At 45.0% G+C, this 22005-nt stretch overlaps 1 protein-coding gene across 2 annotated transcripts in view; it reads right to left on the bottom strand.

Moving 5' to 3' along the window:
• The window catches only part of pav (kinesin family member pavarotti), a 58056-nt gene that overhangs the window by 22537 nt on the left and 13514 nt on the right, over positions 1-22005 (bottom strand). For both annotated transcript variants that reach the window (XM_077627409.1, XM_077627410.1), the window contains exons 5-16: positions 19487-19599; positions 18814-18978; positions 14963-15197; positions 9967-10069; positions 9674-9753; positions 9266-9385; positions 8261-8393; positions 7624-7706; positions 5791-5893; positions 5625-5683; positions 3939-4088; positions 1518-1628 (exon numbers count right to left, since the gene is read on the bottom strand). In XM_077627409.1, coding sequence (XP_077483535.1) covers positions 1518-1628; positions 3939-4088; positions 5625-5683; positions 5791-5893; positions 7624-7706; positions 8261-8393; positions 9266-9385; positions 9674-9753; positions 9967-10069; positions 14963-15197; positions 18814-18978; positions 19487-19599 — 1455 coding nt within the window. The remainder of the gene's footprint in view (positions 1-1517; positions 1629-3938; positions 4089-5624; positions 5684-5790; positions 5894-7623; positions 7707-8260; positions 8394-9265; positions 9386-9673; positions 9754-9966; positions 10070-14962; positions 15198-18813; positions 18979-19486; positions 19600-22005) is intronic.

Genomic DNA, 22005 nt, shown 5'->3' with positions numbered 1-22005 from the left:
ATAAAAACACTACAAAAATTTCCATAAGGCTAGTCAAGTTGCCAAAAAAACATGAAACAGAAAATTGCATTTCAAGTGTGCTCGCCAGCCATTCGGAGGCGGTTGTAGAGACCTCAAAAAATGGCAGAATGCAGATGTTCCAAGAGGATTTCACAACAGCAAGTAACACCAAGGTGTAGGGAAGAGCACAAGCTTTTGAACAAGACCAAGAAGGCAACTATCAGGAACACGGTTGTGGGATGCAATGAAAGCTCCGAACACAACATTTTGGCGCTACAGAGGCGTCCGATATATTGATTTTATAGCAGTTGGAAGCCAAATGAGGCCTTGAAACTTTATAAGAGTACCGTATAAACGCGTGTAAGGGCTGCACCCTGTTTTCCCAAAGGGAAGTATTTAAAAAAGAAGATCCGTGCAAGGGCCGCACCCGAAGTTTCCACGACCCACGCGGGAATAGCCTGCGAAATGCACATGCCGTGACCTCTGTGATCAGCTCCGGCTGTGAGCAACGGTGCGCTTGATTGCGGAGGCCACGCACGCGCACAGGAGCTTCCAGGTGCCGCCCGCAGATGGCACCCGAAGCCGCCAGTCATCATCATCATCAACTTTTTCCTACGCCACGAGCTCCCGCTATCCGTATCAGCAGCAGTATCACCAGCTCGTTTTTGTGGCTTTCGTGTGCTGCCACCAAGCGTTGAAATTTTAGCACGATGGGCAAACACCTTAATAGCTACATGCGCTTTGCATCCAGCGGCTGTGCTACATGGCTGGGAGTTTGCTCTCGAACACGGCAAGCATGCGGCGGGCAGGAAATTTGATGGGGCCAAGAAGTGTGTCCAACGATGGTGCAGCCAAAAGGATGCACTAAGGAACAATCTGAAAAAAGCGTGCTTTCCGAGGCAAGCCTTGCAAGCTTCCCAAACTGGAAGAAGAGCTACTCTGCTATGTGACGGAAGAGCGGAACAACGGCTTCGTGTTGACAACGGACATGCTGCGCGACTTCTTGTGAGATGAGCACGCACCAGTGCACAGAACCAGCTCTGAGTTGGAAGACTCCGCAAGCGACAATTGAATGTGTTCATACTCGAAAAAAAATTTTTTTTTCTTCAAAAATCGTGTGTATGGGTTGCCCCCCTAAAACTGGCCCTCGAATCTGGAAAAAAAGTGCAGCCCTTACACGCGGTTATACGTATATTGAATCTGTATGCGCCATTTCTGAAAAACAAAATTTTCAAATATTTTTCACCATTTCAAGACCTGAGTCTCCCTTTAAGCTAGGTGTGAGCAATTAGGATTCACTTTCAGAAGTTACTGTAAGCAGTTCTCGGAGTACGCATGAAATCCTGTTGAAAGTAGTCTACAAGCATGAAAGTAGTCTCATAAAAATGTGCCAGTTATGAGCGATTTATTAAGCATAACTGCAGTCGCTACAAAATGAACAGAAATGTGTGCTGGTATGATGAGAGGAACAGAAGAGGAGGGAAAACGAGAAAGCCAATATGCGCAAGCGCACCCACCATGGCCCTCTTCATTCTCTGCCGCTCCAGCTGAATCTGCTCCTCCATCCTGTGCTGCATCTGCACCTTTTCCATGGCCGCCTTGTTCAGCAACATCTGCTTCTCATCAAGCTGCACACATGCACAAATAAAAAGTTGCTGATGTGACCTAACTTGCAGCCAAAAACATGTTTAAGCAGTGCATACCTTGAAGAAGGTAGCTACTGTTTCCCAGAGAACAAAAACAATGTGAAGGGCTACCGATAAGTTGTTTCATAGGAGATTCTTTTTTTCAGGAATGAGTTTCTGGTAGGGGTGTGCGAATATTGAAATTTTCTAATACGAATATGAAGAAAAAATGGCTTTGAATATCGAATTGAATATCTGTTCAGTACAAAAAAAAAAAAAATAGAAAATGCTAAACAACCAAATGTTGTTGCCCTTATTTTTTTATTTTTTTCAAACTAGTGTATGGTCTTTGCAACTAAAATAAACAAAACAAGACTGCCCCAGTACCGTATAGAAAAACATGTGCACAGAGATGTATACTACTGATCAGACAGCATAATAGTATCCAAACTGTAATGAGGTCATGCAAAACAAAATCCATAAAATGAAAAGACTGGCAACAAAATATAGCGCGATGACTAGTAAAACTTCATTCATTCGGAGTTCAAGGGACCAGAAGAAATGCCCAGTTTATCCGAAGGCCTAGGTTTATAAAATTCCAGTGACCCCCCCCCCCCCCCCTTTCGAAAAAAAAAAAAAAAAAAACCTGCCGAAAATTTGAAGATGCAGTACAGCCTTATGAGGCAGCTTCATCACGCTAACACCTGTAAGCCCGTGACGACCTGCCCATTTCTGAGTGCTGGAAGTACAACACAAATGGAAGCAAGGGGCCGAGGAACTGGCGTTAGAACAGTGAGACGGTTTCTAAAAACGAAAAAATAATCACCTGCGACGCGCCAGTCGACGTCCAAAAGTGCAGAAGGGAATAGGACCTCTGCATTATTTTTCTGGAATTTTTAACTCGATCATCGGCTAATTTGCCCAGATACTGTGGCTTTGCCATGGTCGAATTTGTTAAAGTCCGCGCAGTATACGATCGCTGGTGAGTATTCGGGAATTTTCGAATCTGTGGAAATTCTTGAATATCAATTTCTGGAATACGAAGCGAATATCAAACATTCGATTCATATTAAAAATTTCGAATATTTGCATACCCTTAGTTTCTGGTCTACATGCTACTAATGACACCAGTATCACACACAATATCTTTCAGCAAGCTCTAGAAATTCCAAAACGTAAGAAATCCCACTTACTTGCACAGTTTGTATTTTGTTAAATCTGTGAGTCAGTGTAGCTAATTTTCCCTCCCAGTGTACGCAATATGCACGCAACAGGCATTTTATAGTTAAGCATGGCGCTCAGACAACCGATTAATATCAGCTCAGCTGAAATACAATCAACTAAGGCACACACTTGTGTAAAAATTCCATTTGAAAGGAACAACCCTTTCGTACAGCTAAAAAGTGAAAAATTTAGAATGTCCATGTTCACAACAATTGCTGCTTGATCTGTCTGGACACTCAAACGTTCAGATAGTGTGCTTGCAGGTTTTTGTACCCAGCAGACTTCACTTATCACCAGTGTGAACAAAGCCAGTGCTTTGCAGAAGCAATATGAACCACATTATCCAAAAGCTGAGAGGTGGGTACTGCAACCTTGCATGTTTTGAGAGCAGGTGTACAGCCTGGAAGCAGCTGTGTAGCAAGCACAAAAACATCACGTCATGAAGAGTCTTTCACATGTACCAATGTCATCCCTCTCTTCTGAATTTGCGCATATCCTTGCTCTCGCTTGGCCCAATTTAACTAAAGGACTATAGACGCCCAATTTCATTGCATGTTTTCTTGTTATTTAAAATAGTCCATTAGACATTAGAATGCATGGATCATCACATGGTATTCACATGCGACTGTTAAATAATTTGTAATTTAATTTCTTCTCTCATGCTCTTTTCACTTCTCTCAGAAACAGCCCATGTGTAGCTGCAACAACAGTAAACAGGGGAACAATCACGGAACAACATGCAGCCAAGCCATTCCAGAAAACATGAGCAATGGGACAAGAGAGTTCCACAAGCAGCTGACACTGACAAAGGTGGCTCAGTGGTTATGGTGCTCGGCTGCTGACCCAAAAGACACGGGTTCGATCCCGGCTGCGGTGGTCTCATTTCGGTGGAGGGAAAATGCTAGAGGCCCATGTATGCGATGTCAGTGCATGTTAAAGATCCCCAGATGGTCGAAATTATCTGAAGCCCTCCACTAGGGCATCACGCATAGCCTTAGCCTCTTTTGGACGTTAAACCCCATAAAAGCAAACCAAACCAAAGGTCGACCGCAGGCGCAAGTAAAAAGGACACGACTGTGATGAACTGACCATGCTCTCCACAGTCCTCTTCTGGCGGACCATGCCATCCAGCTCAAGGGTGAGGGCCTGCACAGACTGCTCGGCATTGGCTAGTTTTTTTTCAAGCAGAATGACCTGCTGCTCCCTAGCCTTTAGGTCCATCCGCATCACCTTGTGCTCCTGGGCATACCACAGAAACGGCAAGGTGGTCAGATGAGGCAACACACCACACTAGGGATGCTCTTTGCTTTCTTCCGATTCCTTCTCTTTCAAACCCACCCTGACAATGTTATTATTACCATTACATGCATGCCCTACCTTGCAATCCACTCCATTATCCTAAGGGACCATTGATTATCTTCCTTTCACATCAAGACTCACCAGCATCCATTTCCTTATGACTTCCACTAAGGACATGTCAAACGATCTTAGTCTTCTAACTTCACCCCTATCATTTTCACCGAGAGTGTGCTAGGAGTTAAAAAGCATAAGTTTAGTGAAGTGCTGTGTGGAACACCCGTAAAGTTTGTCCAGGCATCACCCATCATGTTACTTCTCCTTTGAGGAAGGCTAGCTAAGGATTGCATTTCAATTGCTCTAGTGAAAAACAACGCCACAAAGGCACAAAAGACCGTGAAAAAAAAAAATGCACAAGGAACTGCAGTTACACTACACCATCCATCCATGTAGAAATGCAGGCTCAGAATGGTGAAAACCGAGACCTATTTCTTTACGTGAGATTTTTGTTCATATTTTATACCGACATTCATGAGTGCCCGCATCATATATGCAACGCTCAGCTTAAAGGAGCCTCCTTAAGGTGACAATTCCTTCAAGTGCTTCAATAATGACATACTGCGGACTCTATAACCAAAGGTCTTGGTACTAGTTTGACAGCGTTACCCAATATAAGACCTTAGAAAAATCTACATCGCAGGTCCGTTTGCAGAGCTTTTACGTCAATCGCTTCAAAGCATTTTATTTTTTATCAAACTTTCAGACAAGGTTTGGTGGCAAACACCTTCCAGGCGGCCACAATCCGATCGAATTTCTTATTTTGCCGATAATTCTATCGTTATACATATGGTTTATTTTTACCTAGCGGCAATAAGAGAATTAATAAACCTAAAGAACTTGATCGTAATTAGCAATATATATGTAGTTATATCTGGTATCGTTATAAGTGGATTACACTGTATAGTACAATGGGTACTCTGCATTCATGGCTGAAAGGTGCATCCAAGTTATTTCTACTCTCCTCCCATCTGCAACACAGCAGTGAATGACCCAGTTGGTGCTGGTCGACACAGTGCAACCACTAATAAGTGCTGTAGTTTTGAATTCGGATACCTGACAAAACCATAAGAGTGCAGGCCATACAGCTGTGAACAGAATAAAAATAAGTAGAACATTTGTGTGCATTTTACATAGCAAAAAGATCACTACACTGAAGGCAGTCATTCACAACAGCAATTCCTAAACGGGACAAGTGTTCTCGTGATGCCTGAAGCAAAAGTGCAGGCCATGGAACTGCTCAAAATGTCACACAATCACGGCCATAAAGTGCGCTGCTCACTAGTCGCAGCACTAAGATTAACCCTTAGCTTCACATTACTAAGCCCCAAGATGAGCCCCTAAATGCAATCGTGTGCCAACAATAATCAGTCCCGCAGTTTCAACAGCAACGCTCTTCACTTCTGCATTTGCTTGTCATACCTCTTTCAAAACACCGTGCTCTGCTTCCATCTGGATGAGCTGCCTCCTGAAGTCATCAACTGACAAGAGAAAAGAAAAATGAAGGCGAAAGCATGTTGAAAAAACGATCAGTATATAAGGAATTGAGTACCAAAATGGACACTTAAGAAATCAGATGGACAATTACTTAGAGCAGCATGGTTCGCCTTCATTTCTTTCTTCACCATGATCCTATGGGTCAGCCACTCGTCCATTCGCCGAAGAACTTCACTGTCAGAGGAGTCTGTGAGCTTCAAAAACAAAGAAAAAGTAAGAATATTTAATCAGCGAACAAACCAATGTCTAAGCAGTGCAATAGTACAGTTGCAAAAGGTCTGCATCACAGGAAGCCATCTTCAAGTGAAGTCCGCGTGTTGTATACATCACATATGCTCATGCTCAATGATAAATATGCATGTTAGTTTTTAGCAGAACAGCTCAGCTGATGACGATGTTGGAAAAGGAATCTGTGATCAAGAGCGCCCTCACACGAGGTATTTTTCATTTACATAAAGTCCATTTTCTAAGCATTCCACCCCAAAGAAGCCTAGCATCAGGCCAGGGGAAAGCTTGTACCTCCTCCATCACCGGTGGGTACTCGGCGGCACTGGGGATTGAACCCCACACCTTTCACATGAGAGGCGAGAGCAGCAGAATTTTAGCAGAACACAAGGTCAGTTTAGCTACCATGCCATAATGCTACCTGTGTATTAGTCTGCATATTTGGTGGTGTTAAGTTGAAGTGACTGCACCTTAAATCCTCCTTTCAAATTTTATTCCTTCCCAAAATATTCTAAAAACACGACAATTTTATGATCACCATTTAAGGTTGCGAAACATGCAAATATAAAGTGTTAAGCAAAGCCCATTTTTGGTAGTGATGCATGTACTACAGACGAAGATACAGTAATTTTCTACAACTTTCCTAAAGACAATATACAGGTGAATTTTGATGCCTGGTCACCTGCAGTTCTTTAATGAGCACCAGGATCTCTGTGAACGGACATTTTTTTTTTCCATTTTGCTTCGACTGAAATACAGCTGCTACAGAGGAGAATCATGTCTATGCCCTTGTGCTGAGTAGCAGAACACCATGGTCACCAAGCCACCACGATAGGTGTCGTGGCCTTAACCCATTACAATGCTTGCACCACAATCAATGGGCTGAAAAAAGCAGCAAAAGAATCAGAAAAAAATAAGGGGGCACCTAAGCAATTATGATGTGTAAATGTGAAAGCACTGCTTGTTGCCGAGTGCCGCTTAGTCGTTGGGGACAGAGGCGAACGTTGCTTTGCTGCAGCAGCTCACTTCGCACATTTCACAGTGTTACGATGTTCGCGAAATTCATCGGCAGTGAACTGCCGCCTCCGGCCACGATTTGCTGTCTCGCCTGATGATGTAGATGCGAGTGACTCAACGATGAAGACTCCATAGTGCTGCAACCTCGTTCTCCGAAAGCTAGGACAATTGACGACGGTGGTAATCTCTAGCCGCGTTTACATGAATGCGACAGTGGCGCGCCATTTTCCAAGCGTATCTCGTGGAGGCGGTTTACATGTACCACACCACATCAGGCAAGACAGTGGCATATCGCCCTGTGCATGGGACAGAGGTGGCCAGCCACTCCCATCTTGAGCCTGGTCTGCTCTGTTATCCGAGTAAAAAGGTATTGTATAGTGACCCTAGGGAGGAGAGGAGGGGTGCCCTCAAGCCTGTTTCCATTCATCGTGGAAGTCGACCTGCCCTTCGCGGAGAGGGAGAGTTGCACTGATGGTGATGATGTCATTTGGATCCGGAGTCTCTGGCACATGTTCCTGCCATGCGTGCCTGCCACAGCTTTCTGGCTACGGCAAGGTTTTCGCATAACAAGCCAAGTAATGCTCTCACATTAAAAGGCGCAGGCAGCGGGCTACTGTGAAACGTTCGCACACATGAAGTAAAAAATGCACCCTGAATACAAATAGAAAGTAGACAGCCATACCAAGTAGTTCTGCGGTGCTGGCATGCAGATGACTTCCCGTGGTGGTTCTGGTGGTGGCGCTGTGGAAAGCTCTTTCAAGCTCCCTGCAGACATGGTAAAACAGAACCTTTGAGTGAAAGAAACGAGCAGTCAGTTTATGCAATAAGGTAACATATAGTACCCCCAAGATTCATGCAAGCACGTCTTCAGAAGAAAAGTGCTTGCACCTTATCAATTTTTCCAAGGACAGATATTGCAATTTTTAACTTCTGCTCCTCTATTACAAGTGAAATGTGAGCATGCTGTTATGCAGCCTGTTGGAGCCTTAGTGCAAGAAGCATTAATGTATGCCACCCATAGCTCACTCCATCTTCAACACCTACTACAAAATCTGCTGTCAAAGAGTAGGCACCTCAATCTTTTCAACATGATGTTCTAAAATGACGGTTGGCATCTTTAAAGAGAGCTTTGTGCTGTTATAGCGGTGTTCTCTGCTCTCAGCCTCCGGATACAGGTTGTCACCCAATCTAGTGGTTGATGTTCTTTGATGGTGCTGGGGTTACTTAATTACAGGCAGATAGGCACAATGCAGAAATGCAACGAGTATTCAAAATAAGTGGAAAAGAAGAGGAACCACAAGTGAAAAATCGCCCCGCACCTCCAAACTTTGCTGTTCGTGGCAGGATGGGCCGCCGCCGGCCTGCACGCAGATTGAGGGCTGCAGACGGTGTTGTGGGAGTGGGGCAAGAAACGAGCACTTCCTGAGCCATCTCCGCAAATTTCATCACATGCTGAAAGCAAGGAGGGTGTCAAATGAGAGCACCGCCGAACTATTCTTTAAAACATATCGCCACACTGCTGATGTTGCCAGCACCACCATGTGGCCGAACCTCATATCTTAGTGCGTGGCTGAGCGTCTTCTTTGTCTCGAATGAGAGCGGCTGTTCGGTGATCCTCGCCCCAGTAAATAAATGGCTGCGCTGTCCTGCTTCGTGCTTCGTTTGTCAGTGACAATAAGATGCACACTGTTTAAACTCCTTAACAATCGAAAAGAAACTGCACACTTTGTCTGACACTTATTTGTTCTGGCTACACCTGTTTCTTACATAGAATGCTCTAGTACAGCAGTTAAACAATTTCAGTTGCACCAGTTTATTCAAGCGCAAGATGCAGTGGTAATGCGAACAGCGATGTTTTCTAAACAAAAATAAACAGTACTTAAGAAAGATTGGTTTTGAGGAATGTATTGAACAAACACCAAATGTTACCAGCTGCTTAGTGTTAAAGAATGATGACAAAAAGCACGAGCTGATGAATGAACCCAGTTTGCATTTTTCAAAGCATGGAATGCCGCTTGCAAGTGAGAACAAATGAAAGCATACTCATGTGGGCAGCGTTTATGTAAAATTATATAGCACTACAAGTTACCCACAGTTAGCAGCACACACTTGACGAGCTGCAATGTGATAAGAAACCCTTGGATGTAGTATAATATTCTGTCCTCATAGTATACAAAGATTTGAATGTAGCAAATATAAACATTTTAAATATTAAAATATGTGCTCAATGCAATACACATCCAATTTGGATTCAGCCTAAATATTCATCCAACCTAAAACGGAACCATAACACTGAAATAGCGGCTGCATTGCCATATACTTACGAATGTTTCGTCATAGTCATCTGGCCGTGGGTTTAAACAAACAATCATGCGAACTTTGCCTTCACCATCAAAAAAGTTCTTGAAAAGATGTGTGATCTTTGTATCTCTGTACGGCACCATCTGAAAAATAAAATGCAAGTTTTAGAGATGTGACCCCAAGACCACTTGCAGAATGTGAAATGCAAGGTTAGTTTTGTTTTTGGGCAGCTAAAAACAAATCAAACAAGCAAAAAAAGAGGTAAGCTTAAAGCTGCTATAAACAGGTTTTTGGCCCTGCTGAAAGCTTTGAACAGTGAACTGAGTGAAGATCGAGACAAACAGGCAAAGAAAGAGAAAACCTTCATGGCCTTATATACTTCATAATTAGTACGCAAATCAATTTACATAGCACAAAAGTCAATACATCACCTTGTTAGACCCAGTTGTCTGGTTCTCTCTCAGTATTTCAATGCATGTACGCAGAACCATCAAGGAATTGTTGATGTTCCCTGGGGAAGGAAGCAAATACAGGTTGTGCCCAAAACCTCACACTGCATCATTTCTAAATTGCAAGACAAGCGCAGCAACATGCTGCCGCATAGGAACAAGGTTTGTTGCATGCATGAAAGATCTGCCGAGAAATGGTGCATTTGTGCATATGCAGCACTCACACACATAACAGGACACCTATGAAACAAGCTAGCTGTCAAAACAAATCTTACCAGCTTCTCTGAGTCTGTGGCCGGTGTTACCCGTCCTGTCTGTGCGTTCACTGCCAGCAAGGTCTACAAGTGAAAGCTGGCTAATTACAAGCGCAGTCTTTTCCTGAAAATAAAGAGAAAAACAGTCGTCAAGTACTAGCACCATGAACAGTCTTGGATTGGCTGAAAAGGAAATTACACATCCCAGCTTATGCTCCAAAATGAACGTAGCAGTCTTATTACCAACCCTAACATCTGACAACTTTCTTAATTCACTAGAGTGCAAATAGCCAGAATCCACATTTCTGAGAGATCAGAAAAATATAGCCAATGTATGGGTCTACATAGGCCTGAGTGAAAAGTAATTTTTTAAAAAAAATTTCTAAACAAATATTTCGAATATTTAGAAGGTTAGAAAGGTTCAACGGCACAATAGGCACTTTCAAAATCACGTAATTTCTGAAATAAAAAACAACAACAAGAACCAAGAGTGCATTGAAGATTTGCAACACATTGATGCTGTGTTGACTTCTTGCATACGTGGCCATCGGAAATTGGAAGAGTTGACCTGCAGATGAAGTCTATATATTTGTGGAGTGTGGGACATTTGGACATTTGTGGGACCTCCACCTGCTATGAAGAAGAGACTCCATGGACACCTGCTAGGTGTACACACCATGTGCCTGTGCACCCAGTGACATCCCGCGTCAGGCACCCAAAGGGGCACTCACCTCCATGTACCTCGTGCTATAGCTCCCTCTCGTATTTGCGCTGCCGTGCTTGATTAGCGAATTTCACACTGATAAGAGCAAATGTGATAGCTACGCCCAGCTCGGACTCATCTTGCAAAAGTCGAGGGAGCTGCACATCCTCCAATTCATGTACACAGCCGTACCGGTTCCGGCACGTGCGCTCTGCAGGTAGCCCGAACGCAGGTACAGATCTGGGCGTTGCACTCACACCTGCTCGTGTGTGCTGCCGTGCAGCATATGCATAGGCATGCGGCGCGAACTCCTATTCTCAGTAGTTCCTTGCAGCGCTACTAAAGCTACGATGAGTGCAAAGGCGGCGTGCTGATGCTGCAGAATGTAGTGCCAGTATAATATGAGCATATGGGGCACGAGGGGTAGTGTGCTTTAAAGTGTGCATACTCCAAATGGTATTTCAAAATGAGCCTTAAGAGTAATAAGTCACAATTCTGAAATCATCAAGGAACACATATTTCTGTGTCCTGATCCTAATTATATGTCCATTTCGTGTAAAATAAGCCCTTGTGAATGTATGTAATATTTTATGCAAGTTTGAAGTTTGAAAGCTTTTGAGGAATTTTGCTGCAGGGAACTTGCCGAACTGCATATCATTGATTTGTCTTGACAATAAGTGCCCTCGCATTACGTATGCTACTTTTCAGAGTTTAGTGCGCCTGACTCCTGCGTACACTAAAATAAAGTTTCCAACATAGCAGCGCGCTTCGAAGTAGGACCCTTTGATTCAGAGTGAATTCGTCGTTACTGGATTTATCAGCACTTCCACTGGTCATAAATGGGGCATCAGGCTTTCATTCTGTCTGTCTCACTTAGAGTAACATCCACTACATAAATTTGCATTATTTTTTATATCAAGTAACAATTCTGTCGCTCCTAGGCCTAAAAAAAGAATGTCAGTTTGACAAAAATAGTTTTTTATTTCTAAAAACCAAATGGCATCATAGGATGAAGTTGTTTTGTTTCGTCTCCGTTTGCGTATGCTGAACTAAAATTGAGGCTGTGACAAACAGTAACGTCCTGCAGAATGCTTGCATTTAGCGTACGCAAGCGTGCACATGCTGTTCTCCTTCATTTCTCTTTTCCGACCCTATCTGCTATACGGCGTGAGCAGATGACAGGGTGTGAAGGGACACGTTTAACATGCTCTCCTGATTGGCTGAGGATTTCTCAAGCTTTCACAGTGCTGCAAAGAATTTATGAATTTGAGTATAGGAAGTATCCATGCAGTCTGGGTTCTTGCTATGGTGCCGTCCCAGATGGGGTATGCTGAGCCGAAACCACATAGAGTAAGCGTTCCAGAAACGCTGTTTACCCGAGAAGAATGAATAGTACTACAGTCAGATATAACTCAAGAACAAAGTGGCTTTTCCCCGTCACAGGACCCCCTTCCAATCAATGTCGTAGGCGCAGATTCTCATGAGCCTGCTAGTGTGACAATGCAGGGAAGGGAATATCCCCTTCCATTGGCCACTCCCTGCACTGTCACGGTAGTAGGTTCACAAGAATCTTCTACCGCCACTGGCTGGAAGAGGGTCCTTTGACAGGGAGAAGCCGCCTCGTTCTTGAGTTGCATCCGACTACATGAGATTTCGAGTATTAAACATTCGGATCGAATCGAATAAATATTCGATTGAATTTGATCGAATAGTCGTTCTACACCAATAAATGCTAGAGAAATTTAATTCACCTGAATGACCACATACCGTATTTACACGATTGTAAGCCAACCTTTTCTTTTTTTTTAATTTGAAAATCCGAAGTGGGGGGTCGACTTCCAATTGAAACGAAAACATCGCACTATAAGTAAAGGTGAGAAAAACGAGATATCAGGCATGCTACAGCGTGGTTGCATTTTTGCTGTGTGGCTCCGTCGCATCGCTCTTGGTGCTGGCCATGAGCAGCTGCTATGTCAACGCGCTAAACTGACACCCCCTACTCGCGCGTGCGGGCGGCGGCTGATGGCTGCTATCGATAAACAGCAAACTGGCACCTCACACTCCCCACACGTGGCTGTTGACTGCGGTTGCTGATAAGCGGCGGCGGCCGATAACACAGTCGTGTTTTAAGAGAAGCTCAAGCGTCCAACAAGTTTTCTTTTTCCATTCAAATACGGGCTCGGCACTCAAGGCAGCGTTGATAGTTGATGGAACGGCTGCTGTTCGGCACTATAAGTAAAGGCGATACTAACCAAATATCAAACATGCTACAGCGTGGTTGAATTTTTGCTGCACGGCTCCGTCACATCGCTCTTGGTGCTGGCCTTGAGCAGCTGCTATGTCAACGTGCAAAACTGGCATACCCTCCCCGCGCGCGGCGGCCGATGGCGGCTATCGATAATCCGCAAACTGGCACCCCACACGTGGCTGCTGACTGCGGTTGCTGATAAGCGGCGGCGGCGGCCCGATAATGCAATCGCGTTGTACGGGAAGCTCAAGCGTCCAACAAGTTTCCTTTTTAGTTTCAAATGCACGCTCCGCACCCAAGGGAGCATTGATAGTTGATGGAAGGGCTGCTATTCCAAACGAGACGGCACCTCCACTCGGAACGGCAGCGGTGCCGGGGAATGTCGGCAGGCGACGGAAGAGCTGACGCCATTCACGCGTAGTTTCTCTTTGGCTGTGATGCATTTGACTACTGCCGGCCGCGTTTCACAAGTTTTTAAAGTAGTGCTTCGTCCGACATCATTTTGTGCTCCAGATCCAGCAAGCGACCAGTGCTCGTTCATGGCTACATTCAAGATGGCTGCCATTTTTAACACCGAAGAAGCGAACAGCCGCGCGCCGGGCCGCAAGTTCGACGTTCCCAGCGGGTGATACAGGTGTGGCCGCTGCAGCGAGGAAAATTTTCAGCTGCTCTACGCGATGTCGTGATGTGGCTGTTTGCGAAGTACGGGATTTCGCTGGATGACGCCGTTGGAATGACGTGCTGTGGGACCGCAGCAGCGATCACGACGGCAGCACTAGTGAGGACGATGGCACAAGTGTGAACGAGTAGTCCAGTGACTAATACATTTTCGTTTTGGAATGTGCCCACGGACACGCCCGTGCGTGGCAGCCGATAGCGGCTGGAGATAAACGGCGGCCGCTGGATAATGCTATCGCCTTCAACTATTCGAGGCCAAGCTTAAACAACCTCGGAAGTTTTTTTTTTTATTTTTCGGAAATGTGAATTGGGGGCAACAAACCTGGCAACAGATTCATTGGTGATGCAATGAAGTTTTAAACTTGCACTTCATTATTCTTATTGTCCTTGTGGACAATCTGAGAACACCATTCAAAATTGCCTTTTTTGCTGTGCAGAAGCCAATGAGTCAAACACACACTCAGCTTGCATGGTCAAGAGCATGACGGCATGAGTTAGTGCAAGATATTCTTCCAGTAAGAGCTACAGTAAGAACTTGGTGGCCTTGCATACACATAACTTTTAATTAGCCACATTCCGGTCTTTGGAAAAAAAATTGGTTTTTAGGGAAAGAAAATGGCGCAGTATCTGTCTCACATATGGGCCCACACTTGAACCACACCCTAAGGGAAGGGATAAAGGAGGCAGTGAACAAAGAAAGGAAGAAAGATGTGCTGTAGTGGAGGGCTCTGGAATAATTTCGACCACCTGGGGATCTTTTGTGCACTGACATCGCACAGCACACGGGCACCGCTTCGCCTCCATCGAAATGCAGCCGCCGCCGCGGTCGGGTTCGAACCCCGAAACTCCTGATCAGTAGCCGAGCGCCTTAACCACTGTGCCACCGCGGCGGGTTAACCACATTCCGGTCTTCGAACATGATTTCAGATTCTTTAGGAGCATAACGTTTGTGAGCAGTCCTCGGCAGGTAGGCAGATCACCTGTGCAAATCTGTGAGAAAGAAAGTTTAGGAGAAAAGGCTAAAACCTGGAGCAACTGCTCAGCTCAGTAAACATACTCTATGGCGTATATGATAACAGTTCCTTGAAAATGATTGTTGAATGCTTCCTGGTAAACTCCCCTCCCCCCCCCCCCTTACTTATGCCATCTCATTTACAGTTAAATAACAAAGCTGATGTCCTCTCACACGGTTTGACATCTGTGGTGTTAATCACCTAACAAGCTGACAAGATTTCCAACATTCAGCTATGCTCGCCTCAAAGGGAGTCTACCATAATTTGTAGGCTATGAGAGTGATTAGGAAAGATTTCAGTCAGTCACATGGTCCGACCATCAATAAACGGTGTAAAGACTTGGATTCAGAATAGAAAAACAGTACGAAAACACACCTGTATGACATCTAGGCCATGGGCATCAAGAGGTGCTTGAACCAGCCTAATGTTGAAGACGCTGTGGCTCCTGCTTGATTCTGCATTGAGGGCTGTGTAGGCCATGCGCTTGCGCTTTTGTCCTCGACACCAGGCATCAAATGCCTCATCAGCACTCTTCACTTCAATCTCAGTTACCCCGAAGGCATACACACAACGTTTGGAATCCTCTCGCAGCATCTTGGATTGCAGCTGCCTGGATAGTGGGAGGAGAAAAAAAAGAACCAGAGTTGTTGGATGGCAGTCCCACAGTATGCTCCCAATGGCTAGTGCCACATGCACTTGGCATCACACAACAATCATGGATCAGTCGCGAATGGGTGCACTACATACGGTATAAATGAGTGTTATGGCCGCACCCCGTTTTCCAGAAGGAAATATTAGCAAAAAATAATATCTGTGTAAGGGCCGCACTCAAACTTTCCACACGACCCACGCGGGAATAGCCTTCGAAATGCACGTGCCGTGGCCTCCGTGATCAGCTCCAGCTGCGAGCAACTGTGCGCTTGATTGAGGAGGCGACGCATGTGCACAGGAGCTTCCAGGTATCACTCACATATGGCACCAGAGGCTGCGCCTCATGATCATCATTGTCAACTTTTTCTACACCGTGAGCTCCCACCAGCTCTAGCGTTTTGAAGCTGTCAAAGGCACTAGAGTTTTGGTTCACAGTAGTTGTGGCTTTTGTGTGCTGCCGCCGAGCGTTGCAGTTTTAGCACAATGGGCAAGCACCTTAATAGCTACAAGACTGGGAGTTTGCTGTCGAACATGGCATGCGCGCGGCAGGCAGGAAATTCGACGTGGCCGAAAAGTGCGTCCAATGATGGTGCAACCAAAAGAATGCATTGAGGAACACAAGCTGCAAAAAGCGCAGAACAAACGGCTACGCGTTGACAGCGGACGTGCTGTGCGACTTCTTGTGGGATGAGCGTGCACCGGAGCACAGCATCAGCTCGGAGTCTGAATACACGGCGAGTGGCGATTGAACGTAGAATAAATGCCGCTGACCTCCTGATTGGTGTGTCTCTATTTAAACAAAAATTTTTTCTCGCAAATCACGTGTATGGGCCTCACCCCAAAAATCGGCCCTCAAATCTGGAAAAAAAAGTGCGGCCCTTACACGCGTTTATACGGTAACCTGTCCAGGCTTGCTCAATCATCTGCTGACATCAAAAAGCATAGCGCTGTTTGAGTCACACAGCCAAGTTATTCTCTTGAAAACCAAAGATTCGACAGCTTCACTGTATGAGCACATAGAACTGTTCAGGTAAGCAAGAAACATTTGTGAACATTGAATGCAAGTTCAAAACAAGTACAAGTAAATGCGTGGCAGGTGAACTAAAATCAGTCACCCAGCTTGAAATCATGCATATGCTTTCAGTCATTGGTGTCGAAGAAGGCAGGGCGAACAAGCATCCACGATGGGTTACGCTGTAATGCTGGTGCCTAAACAACAAAAAGCTTGCGAGTAGAGGCCCTCAGCACTAATACTGAAACATAATATGATAACAAGCACATAAATTAATGCTTAGTTTTAAAACTCTCCATACTGTAGAACCTTGATATTAAACCCAATGAAGACAAAAACTTGTTCAAATTACCGTATTTACACGACTGTAAGTCGACTCAAATGTAAGTCGAACCCCCCATTTAACATTTCTGAAAAAAAAAAAAAAACTTGGAGGTCGTTTACGCTTGGCCTTTAATAACAGAACGCGATAGCACTATCCTGCGGCTTCCACTTATCGCCAGCCGCTATTGGCTGCCGCGCGCGGAAGCCCCCGTGGGCACATTCCAAAAAGAAAATGTATAAGTCACTGGACTACTCGTACACACTTGCGCCGTCGTCCTCACTAGCGCTGCCGTCGTGATCGCTGCTGCGGTCCCACAGCTCGTCATTCTAACATCATCGTGCATTGAAATCCCGCACTTCGCAAACAGCCACATCACATCGCGTGGAACAGCTGAAAATTTTGCCTCACTGCAGCTGCCACACCTGATCACCCGTTGCGAATGTCAAGCTTGCGGCCCGGCGCGCAGTTCTTCGTTTCTTTGGCGTAAAGAATGACAGCCATCTCGAATGTAGCCGTGAACGAGCGCCGGTCGCTTAACAGACCCGGAGCACAAATGACGAATGACGAAGCGCTACATTAAAACGACCAGCAGGAGTCAAATGCGTCAGAGCCAAAGAGAAACTACGCGTGAGCGGCGTCGGCTCTTCCATCAGATACCGAAACTCTCCGGCACCTCTGCGTTTCCGAGTGGGGGTGCCGCCGCGATTGGAACAGCGGCCCTGTTACCAACTATCAACGATCCCTTGAGCGCTGAGTGCGTGGTTGAAAGTGAAAAAAAAAAAAAAAAACTTGAACAACGCCGTTAAGAGTAGAACGTGAATGCGTTATCGGCCGCCGCTTATCAGCAGATGCAATCTGCCGCCACGCGCGGGGAGTGCGCTGGTGCGGTTTGCTGCTTATCAACAGCCACCATCGGCCTCCTCGCGCGGGGATGTCGGTTCTGCTCGTTGACTTAGCAGCTGCTCAATGCCAACACGAAGAGTGCTGCGACGGAGCCGCCCAGCAAAAATCCAACCATGCTGTAGCATGCCTGATATCTCGTTTGTCTCGTTTATTTATGGTGCGATGCTTTGGTTTCGATTTTAAGTCGAACCCCCCACTTCGGATTTTCAAATTATGAAAAATAGATCGACTTACAATCGTGTAAATATGGTATTCACAAGGCTGATGTAGCAAGACCTTGCACTGAAGGCTGGGCTATATATTCAAAGCAATCGTGTGACTGGTTGGTATGGTTACTGGTGTGCGGCTACTCAGCGCAGAGACAGAACAGGTTGGCTGCATAGCTTGTTAGAATTAACCATTGCATATGTTCATGTGTTTGAATTATCGGGCATTTTGTCTTACTGAAAAAGACAAGAGATGAAACCAATCAATCGGTCCAAATTAACAAGATTCCGATGTAGTATGTCAATCCTTGAAATTTGGTTTTTGAACTTCTATGCATTTCCACAAAGGATGACACAATCTTTGACTGCAATAGTACTGCAAATGCACACCTCTTGCAATTACAGACTTTTTGCTTACACCCTGAATGCAAGCAACATTTGTGGCACATGTCCAATAATTGGCTTCTGTCACATTTCAACATTATCTGAATCAAGGTCAACTCAAGAAGAGATTTTGCAGTAATGTGTACAGTTCCGGTTCTCAATGTATTGAGATGGAAAAAGCAGAAGCTGTTGGGCAGCCAAAACTCTAGCCTAGAATGCATTGCATCATGGATATAGCAAGCTGGAGATGATTCAATGAGCAATAAGTGCAAAGGAATAATGAATAGCGATCAGAACAAACGTGAGAAGCACTTATGTGATCACTTGTGAGCTAGCACTCTTTCTGTCTGCTGTTCCACTGACTATAGCCACTATGTGCACTCCACCCCTCAACATTAATGGCTGATGAAGGATGCTCTAACAAAACTCGATGCTGCCATGCCAGGCCCTTTTTGTCACTTTACACTGTCTCAGTTTCTGCTGGTACCGATTATATAATAGCTAGTAGAAAAGATCTTAAATTATCAAGAAGAGGCGTATGCACCTTTAAAGCACAAGCAATCAAATGGATGAACTGTTGGAGTCAATTAATAAGTGCAAAGCAAAACACAGATCAGATTACACTGACTGAACATACTGAATGTATTTAGTACAATATGTTACAAGGAGTGCAAATCAAGATGTCCAAAGCAAAGATAACTAAAATTTAAGAGAATGACAAACATGGGCAAGATAAAGCACTTACTTTGTCTTAGTGTCAATTGGATTGTCATCCAGAAGATCGTAGACGTAATTGTTGTAGATCTCAATGTATGACACAAATACTGCATATGCCATATCTGGGTCGACGTCTTCCACTTTGCCCGTTTCATGAGTGCGAGCAGCCCAGTCCACTCCATCATCATCCCTCCTGAAATTAAAATACGTCAACAAGGTCTGCCATTAAGTGGCACCGGAGAAATCACAAATGTGCGTAATGCTCATTCCTGTACATTAAGGTGTGCAGTTGCTTTGTGGGCATGTAGGCATCGTGAAGTTACAATTCCTGACAATAACCATTTTGGTCAGAAGCGGCCAGGCTGAAGGAGAACTTGGCTAGTCTGGACACATTGAACGATGGGGACACCGATTAGCATGTGGAAGGCACAAAGAACAGGAAGAAGACTTCACAGGATATGGGATTAAGTGTCCCTCAAATAGTATGCACCATCAGCCCAAACTGACGTTCTTTTAAGGATTCAGCGTTTAAGACTATCAGTTGCCTTCCCGCCAAGCGTGTCCTTTACGCACTGGGCTAAGACCACCCCAGCTGCAGCCACAAAGCTGCTTGTAAAAAGCAAATACACCACTGTTTCGCGGTCATATGTGTCCCTGACAGTAGTGCCCACAAAAAATAATGCAATGTATGTTGCACATACTTTCTTATTTTTGGTGCCTTGGGTGTCGTTGGCAATATATCCTGCTGGTATTCAGCCACGGCCTCAGCAACTGTTTGCGTATCATAGCCGTTCAGCTTGTCTGGCTTGAAGACCTGGAAGAAGAGTGCAAAACAAGCAAGGTCGATACATTTAACACAACCTTTTGCAGCAGGAAGCAATTTTCGCAGATGAGGCTGCCCGGCCATCAGTGAAATTGGCTGCTACAAATGAACATTTTGAAATCCTTGTGAATGTCGGTTAAGTTTATTATCTAAAGAGGGAAGCTGGTATTGGAAAAAAATTTTATTCATGAAGTCACATTATGAAAATGTCAGGGAATATGTGTTTGTGTGGCAATTCTAAATACGTAAATTAATTCTTTGCAAAACAAGTCCTTGCACACTTATATAATACCGCATAAACTCGCATAATTTGTGCCTGCACATAATTTGCGTACCCCGAACTTTTTATTCGGACTAAAAAAAAAAAACTTTTACTCTCAAATTTTGCACTCCCTGCTGCGCAAGCACATCACATGCACACGGGTGCACACAGGGCTGGCTTGGGATGATCGGCGCGGCCACGTCGCCATGTGCAGCTGTGAAAGACGAGTGAATAGTGTAAAAAAGAAGTCAGTAATTTGTAAATTGGTTCTGGTAAGGAGTAGTAAATTGCGTGCTGTTTACCCAGCTCGCTCACATTGACGGTCGCTTTCCCGTACGAACGGCTGCAAGAGCATACTTCCGGTGACCTCCAAGGTGTGCGTCACATCAAAATCCAAAACTACTGAATTGTTGGCTATTCTATTTGTCGCTATTCAGCTGGGCCGCATGCGAGGATGCAGTTTTATTGCCTGGTATCTCCATTTGCCTTTAACGCTGGCTTTGCGAATGTATCACTCCGTGTTTATTGCTTCGAGATTCGCACTCTCTGGCACGCCATCATGCAGGGAACTACATAATGTGGGTCTTGGGCGGGTGCGGGGTATGCGTTGACTTGTATTTTTTTTTGCCCAGCGAGGGTTGTAGGGTCAACTTATATGCAGCAATATATCGTATACATTCCGCATTATGACCTTTGTAGAATTTTTTGAGGACTTGTTCGCAAAATCTCTGCATAAATCTCTGCAAAATCTCTTGCATACAAAACAAAAGCTTTAAACTGCATTCCTTTAGAGATGACTTGCTTGTAGAAACCTGTTTCTTACAGCTGGTATTTTGCATGCATAAATGCTAAATCAAGAGGTGTTGCACTGCCCCGAGGTACCTTTTAGGCATCATCACGAATTATGCCCAGTGCCTATGGTATGTTGCCTGAATGAGTAGACCGAATATTAGCCATACACACGGTCAGTCTGCAAAGTACCCAAGCTGCACATCCGTTCTTTGCCAGTAACCATTCCTAAATGCATCCAAAAATACTTTCCAATTACTATGTCATTTCCTTTCCTCAAAAACCAATTTAATTTAATTTAAAGTTATAAACTTCACAAGCACTGATGGCCAATCAATGTAAAATCACAAGAAAGCTGCCACACCCGTCCAATCTCAAACTTATGCTGCTAAAAAGTCGATCTGCCAACGAACTTTTGCCATTACTGGTTCTGTTTCTCCAGCTACTCAGTAGATGATAGACACAATATTCACAAAAGAAAATAAAGTTCCAGAGTACCGCTCCTTACCTGGTCTCGGAAAGCTGTAGAATAATGCACAGACTATCAGAATTGAACAACCAACCCTAGACACTGTCGGTTTTTCTTTTTTCAAGAGTGACGCACCCCCTGTATTGGGCCCGTGCGGAAAGCGATCGCGAGCATAGAAGAAGCACTTTCAGTGGCCCTCACAAAGTAAAAGTGACAACTTGTGAAAGAAAGATGAAAGAGATAGAAGGATGCAATTACCTCGCTTGCCACTGATAGCGGCAAACAAGCTGGCAGAAAAGGAGTGGCGCACGCTCCCTACGCTAGCCGCAACATAGCGAACAAAGCGAGAATGAAAAAAAAAAAAATGGCAGTGGTTAGGTCTGATTAAACCTGGAGTGACGCGATAGCTACATCTGGCCTAGTGGAACTCGATCAGTCGGATTGCAAAGTCAGTCTTTCACCGCTCCCTTTCGCTGGGCGTTCCTTCTCCATCTTCGTCCCACTTGACACGGCGCATGCGCACAGCTGTTGCAGCTTGGTTTTGCCGGCGCGGCGCGCCGCTGGCAGCAGCAGCTGCTCCGCACCACGTGGCTGGTCACGTGACCACGTGGCGGTAGTGGCGCCGCCACCATCACATGCCGCCACCATGGCCACGTGCCACCGCCACGCTGAAGACCCGAAATGCTACCGTAATGTAGCTCTTGCTACAAAAGCTTCTAGAAAGTTACAACAGATGGCAGAACTACCCTCCACTACAGAGTTGCATGTGCGGAGCTAGTGCCAAGCGTCTACACCCCCTCAGAGAGACGGATGGCAGTAGTCACTCCGTGCACCTCACCTTATGAAGAAAACAAGCGTGAGGTGAAAGTACAAGCTT

Source organism: Amblyomma americanum, chromosome 6, assembly GCF_052857255.1.
Source record: "Amblyomma americanum isolate KBUSLIRL-KWMA chromosome 6, ASM5285725v1, whole genome shotgun sequence".
NCBI lineage: Eukaryota > Metazoa > Arthropoda > Arachnida > Ixodida > Ixodidae > Amblyomma > Amblyomma americanum.
Note: the sequence above shows the minus strand (reverse complement) of the source record. Positions and strands in the feature narration are given on the sequence as shown.